The following is a 23,028-nucleotide window of genomic DNA, read 5'->3' as shown; positions in this document are numbered from 1 at the left end:
CAAAGCGAATGCCTAGGAAAGAACAAATTACTGCCATTAAAATTAACCTTTTGGGGGTTTTAATTTTTTTCCCCTCAGGTAAAGATTACATTTATTTGAGAGAAATACTTTTAAACATAAAATAACCCTCCATGTCCAAATCCTTGAGAAACACCACCAGGGCTTTCATTAGTCCTCTTCTGAAATTCAGTGCTGGCAGTAAATAAGCCAAATGGCCTCATCTTTACACAGTTTGTCACCACAAGGAGGGTACTCTTGGCCTTTACATTTCTTCCCAAAACAGCCACAGATGTTTTAGGGACAGCTGTGAATTCAGGGTAAGCCTGCAGAATTAGTTCACTAGAAAGTAGTTTAATTTTTTTATTTGTCCTTTTTAACTGGAAATCCTATATAACACCCACATTCCCCAACACAATTTTCACTTCCTACAGCATTCTTCAGTTATTGTTCATTTTTTTATTTTGTTTTTTATACTTCTGTGATTCGCTCCCTAAGTTAGTTGTAACATCATTACTTAACATTTATACTCAGTATTGCCTGGAAGCTCTAATCAGAGGTCTGCTAGGCTAGAAGCGGCACAAACAGAGAAAAAATTCGTGGTGGCTATGAGATTGCAAGTACCATAAAATGTGCTTGAAAAATTGGCATTCTTGCAATTTGTACATGCAAGTAAGTTATCCAGCAAATTCTGTCTAGCCTATCCATGGTTAATCAGTTAATTTCTTGCAGCCTGAGCAGGCATCTTTATCTTTAGGAGAGAGCTCAGTGCTTTTTCAGCCTATCCCGATACTAATTTAGACCACCTCCTGAACCTTGCTGGGAACTGATCGACAGATTGCCAGGGGGAATAAATTCCAGAGGCAAGAGCCTTGCAGCCCCGCGCCAGGGCGCTGACCTCCGCAAAGCGAAGCGAAACCCTCCTGAAGGAAGTACCCTCGGAGAGGCACCCACATATAACTCCCCGGGGACTTGTAACACCTTTGCTATTAATTTCAAGCAGAAAGCAAGCCCGTGTGAGCTAGGCTTTCACCATGAGATTCCAGAGCATCCACGACTTGTCAACAGGCTGATTTGTACAGAGGAGCGCAGGATGCCGGTGCCAGGCGGAACGACACGCACGGAGCGACCGGGATAGACAGCGTGCTGTGCCGTGCCTTGTTTACGCAGGGCGGGATGATCGGCCACGGCGAGCCAGGGTAACGCGGGTGCTGAAGGCAGGGCTTCCGCCGTGGGGTCCGCAGGGCGCTCTCACAGCGCCCTTGCTGGTTCCCGGCACCAGGCAGCTGAGCCACGGCAGGGACGACAGGCCCAAAAAAGCCGCAGCGGCGCCGGCCTGAAGCTTGCGCTCTGATCGTACTGGTAGAGCAGGTGTGATTTTACTCATGAGGGACAATTAAGGCTTGTAGAATAGGGTACTTTGAAGGTGAAAGTGCTTCAGCAACTACCAAGCATCTTGCAGGCGGGCAGGCAGCGGGATGTCTCATGTCCACCCCTTGTGGCCCTGCGCGAGTCCAGGTCCTGTCACACTCACTTGGCAGGCCTGTCCCAACTCCATGCGCTGCCTTGAGGAGGAAGGGTATTTATGACAAGCTTCTGCAAAGGCTCAGCCAGCTTTTCAAAGGGAATCTGAAAGTCCTACATAACTCTCCATCAGATCCCAAAATGACGTGGAAACCATCTTCTTGAACTGGAAGAACAGGACAGTTGGAGGTGATGCTGTGTTGGAGCACAGCTGATGGAACGGCTTGTTAGTAACACGGAGCTTGTAAGACACCTAATAGCATGTACAGGTTAATGCTTATATCAATTCCTGAAACAGCATGCATATATGGCACCAAAAACACCCGCGCGCGAGCCGGGCGCCCAGCCCTTGCTGCCTTCCAGCTTTCACGCTTCGCCATCGAGTGGCGGCTCCTCTCCGCAGCAAACCTGGAAAACCTCGTCTCTCCCAGGCTGCCCGGCAGGAGTTAGGAACCTTAATTAAGGTGTGCTCAGTGGCACTCTAAGGATACTTAAGATAGGACAGTGATTACTTCCTAACAGATGCTTCTAAATTACCTGCTGAAGGAATCTGCCTTTCCCGGGCCGACCCAGGAGCCGAGGCCCCAGGTTCGGGGGAGTGACTCTCCCCTCGTTCCACGTGCCCCTCGTTGCACTCTTGAATCACTGCAGGCGTTACTGCTCACCCGCAAAGTCAACAGAAACATTAACGCTTCACGAAACCCACAGCTACACAGTTCTTGTTCTACCAGCTCTGGTTGGGTTGGGAACGTGAAAATGGCAGATTATATAAACTCAACAAGCTCTTCCCATCTTTCTCGGGAGGCCGAGCGGATGGGGCGGTAGCGGAGGCACAGCTGCACGGCGGTGCCGAGCCTGCACATGGCCGGCCGCGCCGCGCGCGTGCTCCAGCAGCGCAGACAGACAAAAGTCCCCTTCTACAGGCAGCTTTAAGCTTTGCCAGCCGAAATTCAGTCAGCTTCACTGGATCCCTGATGATTTCCATAAATACTCCCACAATGCAGCGCATCAGAGTTTAGCCTGAGGGACTGTGAGGTGCTATAAGAAATGTAGGATGATTTTAAAAGAAGTAAGTAAGATTCAGATTTGAAATTAAAATGATCTGTCTCAATAATTCTTGGATTCCGAGGTTAAATTTTTGAAATGCCAATTGTATTATATTTCCAGATTTATTTTCAGGTTGCTTATTTAAGGGAACTTATTCACTTCTAAAAGCTAAAAGTGAAAATCTTGCAGACATGCATTAGTGTTTTTATTATATACCTTGAAAACAAGGCAAATAAAAAAACTCCCAGTGCTTAGCACAAGATATCTTATCAGCAAAAAATACAGGGCTATCTGTACTGTGTTTTGATGACTTTGCAGCATACATACTATAGAAAAGCAGCAATCTGTGCTATTCATAAAAGACATTCTCTGACATTTTAGATCCACATACCCAAGCACAGCAAGGGTGGAATATCATGTGTTGGAACAAATTAAACACATATAGCAAGTTTCTACTCCATATTTAGCAAACTATGCTTGCACTACTATTATATGAGCAAACCCAGAGATGTTAGATAAAGGCAGCACCATAATTACAACAAGGTCAATATTTGGTTAAGAGAAGAGTTAGGCTTATATAGTTCTATAGATACAAATGCCACTCAACAAAACAGAATATAAATTCCCATTGGGCAGTGACCCTATTACTTAAAGCAAAAAAGATGTCCATCTTTTTCTGTGTGAAATATCATCTCAGATTGCAAAATCTAATTACAATGTTATTCCACATTATTGTTAATAAAATACAAATATTTTTCTTATGCTCACAGACAGCACTCACAAAAGAATCTCTATTCCTACATTTCGATATACACTATTACGTAGAATGCAAAGTATTCTGATCTAATATCGTTCACCAACTAAATTGCTGCAAACTTTTTCTTACATGTATTATCTGAAAGTCCAGCGAGAAGCTGCTTTATGCAATGGCAATACTACCAAGTTTACGGTGACAATGTAACATGATGTCCTGCTGAGATCCAAGAATAGCAATGCCTTAAAAGGCAGGGATGTTGAGATCACAAGGAAAAGAGAATTAGGGCACAGCTGTGGAGTTCTGTAGGCTAAAACATAGACTCAATATGTCAGAGAAAATTAAATCACAGAGCTACATGTAATTTCTGGTCTCATAACTTATCTGTAGAAGTACAGAATTTGTACTTAGGTCATACAGTGAGTTGCTAAGGTTCTGCATGAAGAAATAAAACTGGCATTAGTTTAAAAAGAAAAAAACCCAAAGAATTTACATGCCAACAACAATACAATCACCTCTGTTTCGAACAACATGCACATGCGATTGCATTTCAAACTTAGTTTTATAGCCAGTCTTGTATGCAACTCTTGAGGACAAACAGAAAAGCAATAGCGCTTGTGAAACAATGCAAAAGCTCATGGCTCTATGTGCAGTAGAAAACAAAGAAAAGCTACACCAACATCACAGCAAACTAAACGTATCTTCAAAATTCTTATCTGTTTTCCTTGGGAGATAAGCAAAAAGAGATCCTTCCTCAAAAAAGAAGTTACCAAAACTGAAAACAAACTTTTGTAAAGGCTTTTCCCCCCTTTAAAGAAGTAAATCATGTTCTTACTTTTATCAGAAATTAGTTAGCATTTCTTTGTGCTTGGAGTCCAGTATTAGCTTCTTCTCTGAAAGCACTAAAGAGCTATAGGATACAGTCCATTATCCTCTGCTAGTATCTGTTGCCATAATCTACGTTCACCTAATCAACCTCGCTCCATTGCTACAGCTCTGTACGTCCAAGCGCAAGCCTGGTTTTGAACCTGGGCACTGGATGCCCTCTGCAGTGCCTTCTGCCCCTTTGCAGACAAATCTCCAGAAGGCGACAAAGATACTCGTACCATCACAGAGAACTACACCAAGCTGCTTGACCGTCAGGACTGTGGATTCAACCGGAGCACCTGTTGGCAAGGAAGGTGGCTGTTGTGCGGAGCGAGGCAGCTTCTCCAGGCTGCGCTCCGGCAGAGTCACCAAGCAACGGCCCGCCCAGCACAAGTGACCAGGAATCACCGGGGGACGACTAACAGCAAGGAAACAGAGGTCGGAAGCCACACCTAATTATTAATTTGTTTAGTCAAAGCGTGATTGCATACCAAGTATGAAAATCTATCGATAAAGAGGCAAATTACACATCTGATTTGTATAGAAAGTTGGAACTCTGTAAAAGTTTATGCTTAAGCTAGACTTAAGTTGTGGATCAATAAGTTACAACAGCCTTTTTCTGGGAAAGGGCAATATATAAAAAGATTTTACCGAGAACAGGCAGTTCAGTAACCAACTTGGAGAAGCTGAAACAACTCCATCGTGGGGCCCAAGCACAGCAGCCTGGTGCCTGCCCAGCCAGGGGACGTTTTTCAGGGCAGTGTGACGTGAACTATTGATCTATCTCACACTGCTGGAGTTTCAGAGCAGTCTATGTGTGCCATCACTTGGGAAAAGAAGGAATGTGCCATTAGAGTCATCTTTTGGAGAATGAGATAATCAAGAACACAGGGAATGAGCAGAAACGCTGTGAGAATTCAATCCGCAGCGCTAAAGGAGAGGAGGCTGTTCCAGAAGCTGTTAATATCTGGAAGAGTAAATAAAGCAGTCCTTGAGCACGCATACTGCACACAAGGGCGCGTATGCACATTACAACTTAGTTAACAGAGAAAAAGCCAAATCCAAGATCTGAGGAATACTTGAGACAAATGTTTTTCCTAAACAGAACTATATATTACCTATTTTAATACACAGCCTAGTTCGTATGTATGCCGTGTTTTTCACAAATACCTCACATGACGTAGAAAACGATCCCTTAAATAAGGATGCAAAATGAGGTCACTAATTATATCTCAGAATAATTTTTGGAAAATAAAAAGGCTTATCACAGCCATACACTTCATCCTCCACATGTAGGTCCTTATGATCGCCCAGTCTCCTCATGTGTTCGGTGCTGTTATCCCTTTAAGTTACATTTGCGCTGGCTTGGCTGCTCGGAGAGCTCTGCTTAGTGCTGTGACCCACTTTCCTGCAGTATTTCTGCATAGCGACAGAGGTCCTAGCAGGACAAGTATAACTTTGCAGCACACGGGAGTCTCCATTTCCTATCGCTTCAGCTGGAAGAACGTGTTTAACATTTACATACACACACCCACAAACATGGCATATTATATATACATCTATCTAAAATGCATAAATCCCATAAACACAAGGAATTTGAAGAACAAAAGCAATTCCTGTGCTGATTTGCAGAATATTCCTACAAAGCACTTATACGGGGTCCTGAGAGCCATTACATGCTGTATCCTATGGATCCTCAGGAGCGGCTTGGAAGAAGTCTGGCAGTTGGTTTCTGGCTAAAGTTCTTTTAAAGGGACTTTGCTCATTTCTCCCTATCAAGTTTGAGCATTTCTGCTACCCTGAATCAACCCTGCCTATTGACTTAGACCAAATGGAAGACTAACAGACTGAACTGACCGTTATTGAAATTATTATTCCCTCATGAAACCTAGCCAAAGCTTTGACATTTTATGAGGAAATGTATTCTCCCATCTTAAGTCTAGCTCACCTCACTTACTGTCCTATTTCCTATTCATTTAGCCCCGACAGAATTGCAGGGTAACGACTGCAGATGCACATGTAGTTTAAAATGTAATCTCAAGTCATCTTTTTAGGTGGAGCCTCTATTCTGAAATTTTGTGCTGAAATTATAACAAACCAAAAATCTCTTCAATGGGAAATTTCACAAACAGAGGATTATGACTTCAGCGAAAGAATAAGCAGCAGGAGCAGATGGAACTCTTCAGAAACAATGATTCTATTTTCATGCAAATTTCCTTAGTAGTTTAAAAAAAAAAAGAAGAAAAAAACCCCACCAAGATATCAGAATGGTTTCTAAATGGAAGGATTTTGAATGATGCTAAAAGCAAAGGGCTGATAGCTCTCCACAATCCCAAGCGTTTTACCAGCAACTAGGAAAGAAAAGCATGACAAACTAGAAACAGAATCTGTGCCTTCCTCAGAGTAATAAGAGAAATGGAAAACAGAGTGAAAGTATATTTTAGTTCTTATGATTTTCAACATCATCATATGCTTTGAGATAATGCATACTTCAGAGCTAATTCTTATGCTCTTAAGGAGCACAGACTTCATTCATGAAGCAGCATGACAAAAATTCTTTATCCACTTGATGACTACAGAAGGTGACAGCCACCGAGAAAAAGACAGCCACAGGGACACTGTCAGAGTGCTAACCTGCAGCGTTCCTCTCTTTGAGTGTAAGCGCTCCCCTGATTACAAGAACACAGACATGCATTTTTCATAGCTGAAACGTGGAAACTGAGCCAATTCTTTTGTTATCAATACTGGCAGCATACCCTAAAAAACAAATACACGCACAGAGTTAGCAGACCCCGTTTCTGGCTCTTCCACTGCCTTGCTATTGCTGTTCGGGCTTATTCCTGTATTTCTTCCTCTTCTGTTTACGTCTCAAGTGAGAAAATTCGAGCTGCTCCCTAACTCTCAAATGCGGTGAGGATAACTGTCCTTGCACAATACTACAGTACAAAACACTACGGCGCTTTGTGTAAGGAATACATTTTAATGGTAAGAAATGGGAATACTTTGGAAGGCCGATGTAATCCCACTGTTAAAGGCTACTTGCTTTTACCAAGTTGCAAAGGAGAGAGGAAACTAAACACACAGGAAAGCAAGAAGGCACATCCACTGCTGTAGGTCACCGCTGGCCCGCTGCACCATCAACCAGGAGACGCTCGGGAGTCAGGCGTGTCGCAGCACGGCGTCCCCTTCCAAGGGGAGCCACTGCCATTAGACAACAGGGTGGCTCTGCGCCCCAGGTGCCGGAAGAGCCTGCCAGCTAAGGACAACGCTAACAGCGACGATGCCTCCAAATTATCCGCTCTAAATCGGAATATCTTTCCCCATACGAACTTCTCCTGTGCAGCTCTTAAAAGTTTTGTAGTGAGTCTTCATAAATTTCTATCAAGTCCATCAATCAACTTCTATCTCCTCAGTTTCAGGTCGATTATTTTATTTAAAATTAATTTTCTCCTTTCTTATTTCTGTGAAAGAGAGATAAAACTAGCTGTAAATCAGGCTGTGAGAATGGTAGAGGCCTCTGGGCCATGCGGTCGATACCAAGAATTCTTCTGTTTTACCTACATTTATAACTTTTGTCCTGTCACCGGCCAAAACATTTAACTTTGAATTTGAGAGGTCTAGCTCTCAAACTGAATCTACTTCTTCCTTATTGAGTTAAGTAAATTTAAGTTATGCCTGCACAATTTTTCACAGCTACCAAAAGGACAGAGCACAAAATAGGGAATCTTGTCTAAAAAAAAAAAAGGGGGGGGCTCACGAGGTTAAATTGCAAGCTTTCTCTTGCTTACTTTTCAGCAGAGGATGTACAAGTAGAAAACATTTCCTGTTAATCCCCTTTTGATCCAAATGAACTTTTGTTCAAATTGTTTTTTGGAAAAATTTGTTTTAGTCTTGCCTGAATGAGGTAGACAATTGACATGTTTTAATAACTAAAAACTTTTTGGGACGGGAACAGAGATGTGGAGGGAGAAGAAGATAACATGGCAGGTCAGTGGAACGCATAAGATTACACAATGTAGATCTCGACTCCCCTTGCAGAGCCAGGATCTGCTCACTAGGTCACAGTGTTTTTTTGGTTTTGCACAACCTAGTTTACACTCTTCAGAAATGAGTATCAAACGGGAGGAACTTCCACTCCACACTGAGCAGCAGCAATTCAAGCATATCACAGCCCTCAACTGCAGGGACTATCTTATAGTAAAAAGAAGTGTTGGCCTTGATACTGACGACTGCTGTTAACATTTTAATAACATCCAGTCAGTCAGTGAATGGACAACACAACATCATGCCATAATGAATTTGTCCAAAGGCATCTCTATCAGTGAAACCCCTTGGCTTCCTCTTCACTCCACTGCCAAACTGCATCTCTGCTAGGAAGCTGCCTTCTGGTTTCTTTAATATTCATAGTGCGGTGCTTCTCACGTACGCTTCCCCCAGTAGCAATGGTAACATCAATCTGGATGGCAACCGCAGCAGGAGTCAGCCTTGCCCTCCTCCTGAGGCCACTCCAGTGACCGGGCAGCCACTGTCTACCAGAAGCACAGCCAATAAGGCAATTACTCACAAAACCGAAGAGTTTCCCGTACAGGCATGTAAGCCTACATTCGGATTAACATTCTTCATGTGTTCCATTCCTCTGCAGCTACAATAAAGATGACATGAGGGAAGAAAAGATAAATATCTATCATTTTAAGCCCTCACTTCCTCACTTGCTGGACTTCAAGGTATTAAGAGAAATGAGGTCAACCTGACCCAGACGCTTGCCTCTCTGGGTCAAGCACCTTTGACCTGACCAAACTCACTGAAAGATTTTTCCTTCCTTCTCCCATTTTGTCATAGCCTTTCTCCAGGGTTGGAAGTGCTGAAAATACTCGAGGATAACTGGGAAAAGCAAAAGGCAGTATGTGCACTGCATTTCCTTTAGCTCAACAGATTTCCACTGTTTTTTTTTCCTTTTGATATGGGTAAGTTTTCTGCAGCAGATATAATTCAAAGTTGATTACAGTATTTTAAAATAGCTTAACGGTCAAAAACTGGGTCAACCCCCCATCTTCTCCTCCCAGCCCCATCATAGCTGACAAGGTCAGGGCCCAGCTTCTGTTTCCAGGAACAGCCATGTCAGAATCGTCTCAGCTGAGGTGCCCTTGCCTGGGGAACTTCTGCTTTACCACCTCTCCATCAGTTTATTTCCCACTGGGAAATGATGTTTTCTACAGATTTAGTGAAATACAGCTCTAATTTACTAATCATGATGTACATCAAACTGAACAGGATCCACTGTTTTGATACAAAGAGCAATACAATTAGGACAAGCCTCAAAACGTTCAAGCAACTCGACCATCTAAAGATAACCTCTCAAATGGCAGGCAGGAAGGGACAACTGAAGGCTGGGAGATTTGTTTACACACTACAGCAAAATTTTTCTAGACTCTACCATTTCATATTTGGGCACTTTGGTATTATTTCTACAAATCCTGAAATTGGCTTACCAGAGGACCTCTGACTCTTAGTTATTAAAGTTTCAAAATTATTACTACAATCTTGCATTTGGCACACAGCACTAAACAACTGCTAATTCAGGATTTCTGATATACAGAGAGCAGTAAACTGGATTCTACTCTAGCTTACAGAACTAAAAGCTTTTCAAAGTTTGCCCTTTTTTTCCTTTTTTTTTAAAGCAAGTCTTAAGAACAAAGCATTAACAGAAAGCATAGGGATAGTACATTAAAAGATTTCATTACTTGGACACCATATGGGGTCTGTGAAATGCAGTAACTTTATGCAGCCATGCACAGGATTCCGTAAAAGATGCCAGAGTTCAGTAGCCATTTAGATGGTTCATAAAGACCATACTACCCTGAAAGAAACTCTCATAGTTTTATGTTTATTTTTCAAAAATAGACTCTCTCAAAGATATTGTATCTTTTTCAGCCAGTGTGGCCCATAACTGCACGACAGCTCAGAAGCATGTTCAGAGACTAGTATGCACAAGAGCATATATTTTAGCAATGGTATCAACTTCATTTTAGAGGAATGGTCAAGCAACTCAACCACTGAAAGATAAATCTTTGAAAGGGGAGACAGAAAGGAAGCTGTCTGGAAACTGGAGAAGATACTAGTATGTTTATTGTGGGCAGAACAGACAGCAGATACGTGAGCTATCTCATTCACACTCATGAAAAGGAGGTGGGAACCTCTTCATCCACATCCATAGCAGCTGCATAACACTGATATCAGCCTGGGTCACCATTTAAGCAGCATTTTAACCTCTTTTTCAAACTGCTTTCTTTCAGATGAGTTCCATGTAACTCTCATTTGTTCATTTTTCACTTATGAAAATAACTATTCAGCACTTGAGGGCTGAATTCTGCGGAAATCCGTGCCAGGAATGCCAACAAGGAACCTCTCACCCAGCAAAGCAAACTCCTCTACGTCACAGGAGACTCCTAATGCAAACACAGGGACATTTCCAAAAACGTCCAAACTCAGCCAAAGTTCCAGTACGGGCCAACAAACGGGCATGAACGGCTTAACTTACACAGCATCCTCCTTTTCATCACTCAACTGAATTATGTGGCAAGAAAGGAAAGGATCCCGGGCACCTGTGGCTTCAACAGTCCCCGCGCGCTGCCTCAGAGAGTTGGGCACTGTAGGACTACCAAAGTAAAAGAATCCAGAACATCCGGCAGGGTTACCATTAAAAGTCAGCAGCCATCATTAAAAGTGTTTTAGCAGCAAAACCCAAGTATCGGGAGAACGGCCATGCAGTGGTGGAGAAAGAAAGGGGAGAATGAATTCCTAGCGTTTGCAGTTCTTTCCTCCTTGTTTGTGGGTAAATGCTTTCTGGGGAAATGGTATCCTCTATTCATCTCTGTGTGATATTTATTTGTAACAGTGCCTAACCTGACAGTAAGGAGGAAAAAAAAAGTTAATTGAGATAAGATAATTCAGGCTGGAAGGGACCCCAGAAAGTCATCTAGACCTTTGAAGCTCCTGCTCCAAAGCAGATTGTCCCATACTTTGATCTCAAGCCAGAATTTTTTTTACTGAGGAAAGAAAGGTGAACAACTGAAAGCAAGCAGAAAAAGAAAACTAAAGAGACAGGAAAAGAATGAGAAAAGAAAACAGAAATTAACTGCTGCCCATTTCTCCCCAAGATCTTGCATTCTCACTGAAAAAAAATCGAAAGAAAATCAAGTTTGCACGTTCTCGTTACGCAGTGTCATCCTGTAGAGACAGCAGAATGTCTCGTTATACTATTCCAGCATATGGAGCGATTACAGACAAGCCAGTGGAAGCAGCTTTGAGTTTTGTTAATCTAAAAACACTGAGACTAGCAAATTAGTGGAATTCATTTATCATCAGGTGGTCTCATTTGAGAACACGCTTAAAAGCCTTTTATTTTTGTCTGACAATAAAAATGGCAGTATTTGCTCTTGCCACGCTCTGACAGAAGTGTCTTTACTAACAGGGACACTTGCGAAAAAGATGAAGAGTTACCTTGATGTTAAATATCGTTCAGAGACAGCTTTAACAACAAAGTAGGGTGGGAGTGCTCTTACTGCTCTCTAAGAGACAATCCCTCAAATGTTTTCCCACCGTCTACAGTATACTTTAAGCGTGCCGGAACCTTATTATGACATAGTAGCACCTTTAAGAATAAATATGCAGTTGACTTGCATTAAATAAATGAAAGCTGCTTTTATGTGCTAAACAAACTAAACAAAAATGTCACAACTGACAGTGCTGTATAATGACCTAGTTTCCCAGTGGCCCAGAAAGACTAGAAATAAATCCCGAGGTCCACTAGTTCAGAGAGGCTGATGAGAGCAGACCCTGACTGTCTTGCATGATTAAAGGCTATGTCACAGCTCATTGGGGACTAAGCTTTTCAACGCACCCTCGTGGCAGCGCTCTACGTGACTGGATACCAGAATAGGGGTGACAACCCCACAAAAGAAAAATAAAACAGAGGTTTGGCAATTTAAAGACTGAACATAAATTTGGTTCATTTGGGGTAATTAGTTTGCGCTAAATACAGTATGATTCATTTCAGAACATTTTGATCATGCTGTATAACATACAGTATAAAATAAATTCCTAAAACAACTACTGTTCTGCGTCACTTGGTCTTACACTTGAACTGGGGTCGAACGGGACCACCGCCTGCGCCCCGCGCGCTCGCTCCCGCAGCCGCGCTCTGCCTGCCCGCTGCAAGACAGGTGTTTAGCCTCAAACAGGAAAAGTACTACCAAATTAAACAGACAACTTTAAAAGCATTTCACTGCCCGTGAAGGCAGCTAGACACCCAAACAAGCCGTCCTGAATTACAGCCAAGAGACTGGTATAGGGCTTCACATTTCAATGATGGGGGTCTGGCCCAATCAGGAGCCAAACCCTTCCACTGCCAAGGATCAGCAAATAGGCTGTGTCCCAGCCCTGCACATGACTGAATTTGCTTCTGTCCATCATCTGGGTCATATATAGTTCAATTCAAGTGAAGCAGACAGGGCTGCAAGGAAATCTGGAGCCGTTCAATACCTCGTCTAGCCTGCTTTCAAGCTTCTGATCTTGAGTGACAAACTGGTGGCGGCGTTTCTCTCGCAGAGCAGAGCGCCGGGCTAGCCGGGAGTGCTGTTTCGACGCTAAAACAATTCATGGTGAGCTGCAGGGAAGTTGCTCTCCTGCCTGCACCAGCTACAACTTTTTGGACAAAGATCCAACTACAAAAATCTTTCCCATAACAGTTCAGGACTACTCCATTTGTTTCGCTAGGTAAGAATTTTAATTCCTGTTTCGATATTCTTTACTACTAAACCTGTTAGAAATATTGCTAAGAACTTACGAATACCTTGCATACTGAAATGCTGTCAGTGAATTTTTTCCAGTCTCATTTCTGCACGTGTTCCTTTGTTCTCCGAACAGAAGCTTTTTATATACATCTCATAATATAACACAGCTGGAGATAGTTACAAACCCAGTTAGTGCATGATGAATACACAAAGGTTTTCCTGCCACTTCATCTGCTTAAAAAAAACTGCTAAAAAGGAAATCGCCCCCCAAGTGAAAAAGACAGAAAGAAGAAGAAACTTAAAATAATTCTGCAAAGTCTGAAGTTTGGATTGTGCTTAAATCGGTAGTTGCATGTAACCAAACCCTGGCGTAGCCCGGAGGGCTGGCGGAGGCAAATATAGACAGAGAGGAACTGAGCCAGACAGGGACAAAGGCAGGAGGCGAAGCCAGACAGCCCAGGTCGCGCAGTAGGCCAGCGGCGGCCGAGACAGGTCAGCCAGCTGCTGCGCGGCGAAAATGGATGGGCGAGGTGGTGCTGCGCGCGCCGGCCTCGCGCCGGCCCTGCCAGCCATTTTCCCCAGCTGCGCTTTGTGCAGTCTGAAGGAATGCGGCCCCGAAAAGCCGCCGCTGCCGGGGAAGACGAATCTGAAATAACTGCAACTCGAAAAGCAGGGGGGAAAGGGTGTGGGGAATTTCAGGGAGCTGGAATGTGTTGAGTGACAGGAAATGCCCCGAGCCTCCCCCGCCAGTCGCGCCTGCTTTTGTCTAACTCTGGTAATCCACACGCTGCTGCTCGCAAAGCTGTCTGAGTTTGAGACAAAATACATAAACCAGCTCTCTTCCATATTACCTGCAACATGGCAGGAAAGAAACCCCGCAGAACAATTTTTCTAACGGTTCTTAATGCTCCAGACTTTCTTCTGCTTGCAGAAAATACGGTGATCAACAATTGCTTAGCAACAGTTGTTGTTATTTTTATAGCTGGAATATTTTTCAGGAGGAACCAGTAGAAATCTAGGACAGCCTGCGTTTCACGGATTTTTTTTTTATTGCTTCGTTGTGTTCATATAGACATTTGCAAAGAGGTTTTGCTTTGATGAAGCGGTACATCAGCATTATTTTAGTTCAAATTACCAAAACCATTAGTTAAAAAAAGAATTACAGTAAAATGAAACCCGATTTGCGGTATTCCCTACATCTGATATGCATGCTGAAACTATCATATGAGAAATGCTTATCTATCATAATTTATCATTTAAAATTTCATGCGTTTGCTGTCCAGAGTATCCACAATTGTTAACTATGACGCTTTCAGTGGATTTTGTGTATCGTAAAAGACTCAGCCAACATACACTTACAAATTTACTATGTCCTGAGAAAATAAATGTGTTGAGTTCATAAACTTTTCCTATCAGTTTCTTAGATTTGAAAATGTGGGGTTTTTTTTTACTGTAACCTGAATTCTTCAACAAGTTTAGAAAGTTCATAAGGTGATGATTTACCCTTGCTTTCTCCAGAGAAGTGAGATAGCACATTTTAAAAGTTATTAAGTATTAAAAACCAAGAGGAGCATTAGAAGTGTATTTTAAGCACTTGTGCGTTCTGCACCTAACGAGTTTAGCCGCAAACCTGCGCCTTAGTTACGCGTTTGTAGCCTCCATGCAGAGCAGAGGTTATTCACATGGCTGTTCGAGAAACTCCATTCATATATCTGACTACCTGGATTTGAATAGAAACCAGACAGCAATTCTTTAGTTCCAGCCACTATTCGACCCACTGGACAATAGAGATTTGTTAGCACACAGGCACAAGCTATGGGACACAAAGCTTAAGGCAGCGCAGAGATAGGGGGCTTCAGTGAACAGGAAATTACAGCTTTTGATGCACTATTGGCAGGTCTGCTGTTACAGAAAAGCAACATAACTATGCCATGTTTAAGAGCTCCTTACTGCCATTTTTAAGCACCTAGAATGTCATAAAAGCTTTATTGTCACAGTACATAAAATCATGAAGTCCGTACGGTTACATTTCAGCAATGGTCACTACCCCCTGGTCTGGAAGGCAGGTTGACTTTAAGCAGCATGATGTGGCTGGAGATTGTAATTCACAGAACAAAAAAAAAAAAAAAAAGGGAATTTTGAAGACAGAAAAACTCAAAAAGCACGTATAAAAAGCACAGATTCTTTACCGATTCTTAGCTGATGTCTAGCGTGAGGCGTTCCTGTTGTAACAGACTTCATTTTAACGGTGCCTGAAAGGAGATCTAGTTAGACAGCTGATTTCGTCATAAAAGGTGGAGTAAATTTACTTCCTTTATCTGCTGTATTTAGGAGGGCTTTCTTTATTTATTTCAACTTGGCAAATATCAAAATAAATGAGAAAAAAGATACCTGTAGGGTCTAGTATATCCTATTCCCCCTACTTTCCCCCCAGTCCTTTGGAATTAAAATAAGAACTGCTCAGCGACAGGGCTTTAATCCTCTGACTGGAGCCAATGAGCAGAAATTATAAAGATTAGAAAACCAACCAGCAGGATTTATTAAATTAAAAGCCTGCCCCTAGCTGTGCATGTTACATCAGCTGAGTGCCAGAAGCAGGTTCCATTTTTACCAGTATGGCAGAAAGATTTGGGCTATCCCTTGTCTTTTTTTTTAATTTTTTTAATTAAATAAACCTAACTTATCCTACCACCATAACATCAGATGGAATTCCCAGTCCAACTGGGTATTAAAACATTTTTCACAGGCATACAGATACAGTCTTTAGGCACAGCATTCAGCAGTATCTCTACTTGTGAATATCACTAGAAGTGCAGCACGAGAGACTTAACTATTCTGTTTACCCAAGGAGAAAAATTGGGAACTACAGTGCATTGCAGTTGTGAAATGTATGTTTTTATTATGAGCTGCAGAGATATGAAGCATCATTAAAATATACAACACTTTTCCATGTATGCTCTTAAGCATACACATTTTGTCACTGCAATCTTTGCAACCTCACAAAAAAAAAAAAAAAAAAAAAGAAAGGAAGCAGGACAGAAAAATTTGAAACTGAGGAAAACAGCCTGTCTTTCAAGTAAATATTATTCCTGGAGATACCTAGGAAGAATCCTGGAGAGTCTTGGCTGTGCTGATACTCTGCACCAACCTATTAGGTAGGCGGCGGAGTTGCTTCCATTGCTCCTTGGGCCACCATGGGGCAAAAAAGAACGGATGAGTAAAATACACACACAATTTTGGAAGAAAGTGAAATCTTCTCTTAAAGTGATGCTGGTAAAATTAATATAAAAAATCCCTATATACGAGGGGCCAGTTCATACACTTTCAGCTGCTGTTTCAAGACATTAGAAATACAAACGTGAATGTAAATACTTTCCACAGGAGTCAGTTTTGTCTGCATAATTACATAATTTCCTTGAATTCTCTTCCTCGTGTAGTACAACGGCTCGGGAGTATTACATCTCAGGAAAACTTAGATGATAAGAATCAGGCTAGATTACAGTCAATCTGTTTTGATTTCTCTTTTTTCTTGCTGATGCTTACAAACTCAAAAGGATCGTCCAAAAACAAGCCTTTGAATCAAAATACTACAGATGATTTTTAATCAAAGTTAAGGATGTTGATAGCTCTACCCATAAAACAGTTTTAGATTTAATACCATGGTATTGGTATTAAATTACAGCAGCCTTGTCCGTTACCTCTAGGACTGCTAATACTTGGTATCCATCAGGAGATGGATTTAAAAACCAATCTATTGAAAAGGAAAATACTCTGCAAAGTTATTGTCTACCCTTGCAATCAATTGAAATGTCTGTAAGTATGAATACCTGCTAAGCGTATCACTTAGAATAGAAAACAGACTGTTAGAGGTTGGCACAAAGGAGTTTCTGCCTCATCAAAAAAGCCATGAAAGGAATGTCCAGGCATACTCTCCCATCTGCAAACATCTGTATACTCACCTTGGACGTGAAAATAATCCCACCATGCACATAATAAAAGGATGCTGATGGCTGTTAAAGTTCCTGGTTTGGGGTGGTTTTTTTTTTTTTAGCTATACATAGAAGTAACAAATCATTCAAAAGTCAGTTTGCCCGAATCCAGTAATGGCTATTCCAAGTATGTAAAGACACCCAAAGCCCCCCACAAAAGAGAAGACACCTATTAACCACTAACAGATGTTGAAATTGCAGCAGATGCACAATACCACAGTGTCTATAATAAGACTATTCATTAATATATAATATTGCTTTACAGGGTTAGTCTGCTAATGAAAACGTATCACGTATGTCAGAATTTAGCCATACAGTTGGCAATTTAACAAAAAACATGGAATCTTTTTAAGAATTTCATTTTATCTTAATAGTAGTGAGCAGATGCTATAATCATTTCAAAAACACAGTATTGGTTAATATCACTCAAAAGTTATAAACATTAAGAATTCAACAAACAACAAAAACTAGGTATTATTTATATTAAAGATAATATGAAGATATGTTTTTTCATATGAAGAAATACTGACATATAGATTGATAAAATAACTTTTAAATAGCCTTCAGTCATTCTTACTTTCCCTGTACTGCCTTACAATAGTTTGAACAATGAGCAGCTGTCCTGAACTTTTAATACAACCAAAGAAATTACTACAATCACCATGAATGACTACTGCAAAAGAAAGAGGCAAATTTTGAGTGCATTAGAAGTACTGCATCTTAATACTGAAAAAACTTCTGTATTAAACAATTAATTGTACCACCTAAATACATGCACGTGAATCAGTCTTACTATAACCTCGAGAAGAGGAATACTGCTTTCTTAGCAGCAGGTCACTTTCAGTCGTAACAGTCTTACACCAGTATACAATTTGGTTTTGCAACACCACATTACTCAGATCTGTGGTTAACCAATGTTTTGTAAAAAAAAAAAAAAAAAAAAAAAAACCCAGACTGTCTGAGATGAAATGCCAAAATGTGATTAAGGGTAGCAGAATGCTCAGTAGGAGGTGCGAGGGACTGAATGGGCACGGAGCTGCACGCACGGCACTAACACGTCCGTGTACGTGATACTGCAATCAGCTTACAGCAGGCTCCTCCGCAACGCAACTCACAACTGCTTTTAATACCCGATAGACATCATCTATGTTTTTTTTCATGATGGCTACTGTGTAAAGCATGATGAACCTCAGAAGTGATAAAGTCATTTCTTGCCAAATACATGCCACATTAAAACAGAGTCAGTGAGGTCCACCCAGGTTATCAATCTGAGACGTTCCTGTGGGGTGTTCACTGATTCTTAATTTGGAAACCTACATCAATTTATAATTTTCTTGAAAAGTACCTCGTCATATGATCATTTAAGGCTATATTACTTAGCTTCTTTTGGCTTTCCTGAGATCATTCATTTACTTCAGCACAAAGTGCACATCCGTCGTTTTTAACATGCAGAAAGTCTGCAGTGCTTTCTGTAAACAACACTACATCTAAACTCAGATGTCACGAACAAAAAAGATTAGTCTGGTCTATAAACTGAGGGGGCCGGGGTTTAACCACACATACCGTAATCTCAGATCCCCCATGTTATACTTACATTTACAGCTACATGCATTCCAGTGCCTTGACATGTCATCTGTTCCCATTTACGTAATTATAGTACCTTAAGGCTAGGTACCAATAGGTTTTGTGCTCTGCAGAATCAGTCTTTCACTGAACTGACTAGTCCAGCGGAGCTACAGGAGCTCTCTCACCTTAACAGAAAACGTCGGACCTTTATGAGGAAGTCCGGTGGAAGTCTAGTGGGGCGACTGCATTACAAAATGGGGTTATACAAGGGACATGACAACTCTCCTCAGTTCTAGATGTTATGGATTGCTACTCATATGCAGATTCATTCCCTTGGGTGGAGTCTGAAATTCAGCCTAAGATGATCAATGCATTTGCAGATGACGTTCACACGACAAATTCAGACTGCAGTTATAAAAGAGAATGCATTCAAGTTTGCCATATATTTTTTCCTGCTTAAAGATTTAAATATCATGTGGCTTTAGCTTTCTCTCTGTTCACTGAATATCAAGGTCAATTAGGAATGATGTCTGGCGAGTACTCTCAGAGCAGATTAGACAGTTGCATCAAAAACTAGGACCATGTATAGGTCATCTGTTACTGTGACCTAGATTTCTGAGAATCTGTTCAATTTGTTTTATTGAAAATGTGGTACTGCCTCAGTTCTCTTTCTCATAGTAAACCTTTCTATAATAGCAGAAAATAGCTTTATTAGATACTTACAGACATCGCTTACCACTTCTACTAATATACAACAAAAATCAAATCCAAACAGCAAACCTGTGCCTGTTATCCATTTAATTTTAAAATAACTTAAGGTTCCAAAAGGCTTATGCCTTATAATCTGAAACATTTGGTCCACATGCCAAATACTGAGCAATCTGAAATACATAATAGCTTAGCTTCAGCTTTGTTTGCCCTTTTAAATTCATTTTTCCTTCAGTAAGCAATAGATAGATGTGGTATTTCTGGATTCTACTTTGAAAGTGAAGAAGGCACTGAAATAGTTGAGTAAAGCTAGGCTATTTCATCTGTATCATTCTGCGAGAGCTCTGAGGTGTCCTCAAAGGTTGGTTGATTTGTGCTGCTCAGTCAGAGGACAGAACCAGACTTCCCTCCAAAACTGTGTTTACTTACCTGAGTATAAAGATTTTGCTCTCTGGATTTTGACACCAATGCGGTATATTCACCTGTGCTCCCTGGGCTGCCATTTTGAAGCCACGTAAAAGCGGATTTCAGTTTGAGACATTTTGTGATAAATTTCCTCTCTCCTCACTGGCTGTTAATTGTTCCAATTAGAAAGCAATTGCTAAAAGATAGTTATGCAAACACACTTCAGTGTGCAGGTGAAAGGACTTGGGAGAGGGAGGGGGAGAAGGTCTGTCTCAGAATATTAGAAAATATTTTCTGAAGACCAACAAGTTCAATGTAAAAGAAAATGATACAAATCAGGACATGATGGTTGACTCGACAATTCAAAGAACAGTATGTCAGTTTGAAAATTATTACGATTTTCAGTCTCTGTGGCTTGTATTATTGTGCTATGACAACTATGGTACGAAATTGTCTAGCACGGTTGTGCTCTTACCACACCCTCGGAGAAAAGGGGTTTTGATAGAATCAAACTACTGCAGCAAAGGGCACAAAAAAATAAAACAGTGCCAACAGATTATGATTCCTAAGTTAAAATCTCCAGTATGTTACTCCTTAATAAATTGTGCTTAGTAAATCAGTTCCAATTCTTTCAAAGTTCTAAAGCTAAATCTACCAGGGCACCTGAATTTTATGCTACTTTCCTATTCAACTTCTCTGTGCATCTCACACCACTCTGGGACCAATTTATTTTATAGCCAAGATAAAAACACAGCAATATTTGGGTGACAAGATCATTCTTCTAAATGAACATGAGTACATTTGCTTCTTTTGCATTTCACATGGCTACATTTAAATAGGATAAATGTATAATTCAGCAAAGAATGGCAGTCCTGCTCACCTGGCTGTCACATCCCCATCCATCCACTATCTAAAGGCACACAAAAGGATAGAAATAAAATATACAAGGGAATATTTAAATTAAATAACAGGGGAACATGTCTCCCTTCCAATAGAATATTTGTCTGACCACCAGATATGAGAGAGAACCTTTTTCTTTCTTATCTCAAATCATACTTAGTTGCTATCAAAGAGTCTTTGAAGATGCTCCTGATGCTGCTGTTCTCCAGCTGAGCAGCATACACAAGCAGTGGGAGGAAAAGTATCACAGAAACAGTAGGCGTTTCTGCTTGAGTTTATTACTTCATCAGGTATTGTCTCAAATTTAAATGTCAGCAGAACAAGATATTAGAACAAGTATATTAAACAAATAGGAACTAACTGTATGAAGCAGACAGATGATGGTCACTGCTGAATTCTAAAGAGATTTGATTATGTGGTTGCTGAACTGCTAACAGCTGTTAGGTAGAACTTACTGATTAAAATGGCCATGGTATCAGAAGAAGACATTGACGTTTAAAGAAGGTTCATGAGGTATGCAGCAAACAACAGGCCCTAGATTTGGCATCCATGGCTGGGCAAACCAGCAGCAACTGTAATGAAGAACCAAATTAGAAAAACGATGAATAAATGCAGCATCACGTGGAAAAGTCAACAGTGGCTTTTGTAGGAAAGATACCTTTTTCTGTAGAAAAGCCACCTCGAACCTGACAGTTTTTTAAAGGCGTCTACATATGTAAGGATGATCCATTCAAACATCTGGATTTCCAAAAAGGCTTTTGGTGGTGTCTCTCATCAAGGATACAGACAAGCTAAGCTGCCAGGGATAACAAAGGAGGTCCTCTCATGGATTAATATTTAACAACTGGTTAAAGAATGAGAAACCAGATATGAACAAGCCACCAGCTTTCAAGAGGGAGGGAAGTTAAGAAAGCCCATAGAAGTATTATTGAGATGTATGTTGCACAGTGTGCTGATTTGTGATCTGGAATAAGGAACAGAGAGTAAAGTGACTCTCTCTTTGAAGCTGATACAAAATTATTCAGAATAAAAAAACAAAAATGAGCACTCAGTTACAGTCACTGAGTGACTGGATAAGTATCAGTAAACACATAGTAAATCTCGAGCAATGCACAAGAGAAAAAAATGCCTTAAGCATACATAAAGAAATCTAGATCAGCTATTAACATCACAAAAAGAGAGCTTAGATTTTGTGGACAGATGTGCAGCTCAAACACCAGCTCAGTGTCAGAAGCAGTCTGGATAGCAAGTAGAATATTAGGAGAATAAAGAGAACTAAAAAAACAAAGAACTGCAATCTTAAAACGTGACAGCCTTCAAATTTTGAAGCACAGTATTTTCCCAATATGGTCTTTTACTACATTTTTATATTTTTTACAAAAAGGAAGTCCTTTACAAAACAAAAAAAAGTTTTTTTTGAACCCCTTATGCTCTTCATTTTTTCCTTTTAATACAAGAATTACATTATCTTGTACTGCACGTATAAACCTTGCAATGCAAAATGGTTTCATAAAACACAATACTGCAAAAATTCAGGATAGTAAATGAGTGCAGGTCTTACAAAATACACCAAAGCCTCATTAGATAAATGAAGGCAGTCCTTGCGTTGTCTGAGACATCTAATTCCTCAAATTTAAAAAAAAAAAATCATGTCTAGGTGATGCATGGAAGGCATCCTTCCCCTCTCCTGGGGCATACAACACATTTTACAGAAGCTAACACCTATTTTGAACAGCAGCAGAGGAGACGTATATAAAGCAAGTTGTCTCGACAACAGTAGGAGCTGCCTGAAGCTAACGCCCTATGTGCAAATACCACCTCAGGGTCCCGGCCCCCAGCACCATGGGAACAACTCAAACTCTTAACCAAGATTCTGTTTCTTGATGAAAATCCATTAACCAAGTGCAGCACATACCTTGGGGGCATGACTATATCATTAATTGACCATTAAGGGTTTTTTTCCAATCTCATTGCAAAGTGAAATGGTGGAATAAATCAAATGTACAAGAGGATTGGAGAGTGTATCTAGAAGTATTCTGCCCACAGGTCTCAATATTACACATCACTCCAAATGCCAAAAATTCAGCTAGACAGGTTCTCCCACATTCAAATCTCATATCTTCACAAAAATTGTTCAGATAGTTCAATATTATATCCATGCGTCAAGAACAAATCATCCTCATACAAACTGGGACAAAGGCAGCAAAAATTTGTTTTAGCCACAGATTAGAAAACCTACGTTAATTAAAAACCTGATCTATCCTAAAATGACCTAAGTCACTATTATAGACTGGTACAGACAGACAAGATTTTAACCACCAATCTGAAGCAAGAAAAAGAGACTTAATTAAAAAATAAGCAAAACATTAGGAAAACTTAGAATTAAATGCTAATAGTATCCTTAGAATACATTGGTTTAGTTCATTTGCAGCAGGCCTACATGAATTCCTTGTGAAAACCTGAACAAGCAACAATGAAA

The 23,028-nt window shown here is 40.8% G+C and overlaps 1 protein-coding gene across 5 annotated transcripts in view; it reads right to left on the bottom strand.

The window, feature by feature from the left end:
• Positions 1 to 23,028, bottom strand: part of NR6A1 (nuclear receptor subfamily 6 group A member 1) — a 107,732-nt gene that overhangs the window by 45,646 nt on the left and 39,058 nt on the right. Inside the window, exon 1 of one of the 5 annotated variants that reach the window (XM_068914595.1) lies at positions 21,005 to 21,035. The exons of the other annotated variants lie outside the window; for them this stretch is intronic. Coding sequence (XP_068770696.1) covers positions 21,005 to 21,020 — 16 coding nt within the window. The 5' untranslated portion in view covers positions 21,021 to 21,035. Of the gene's footprint in view, positions 1 to 21,004; positions 21,036 to 23,028 lie in introns of those variants that run through there. 5 annotated transcript variants of the gene reach the window in all.

This window comes from Struthio camelus, chromosome 20, assembly GCF_040807025.1.
Source record: "Struthio camelus isolate bStrCam1 chromosome 20, bStrCam1.hap1, whole genome shotgun sequence".
In the NCBI taxonomy this organism is placed as follows: domain Eukaryota; kingdom Metazoa; phylum Chordata; class Aves; order Struthioniformes; family Struthionidae; genus Struthio; species Struthio camelus.
This window is presented reverse-complemented; position numbering and strand designations above follow the sequence as displayed.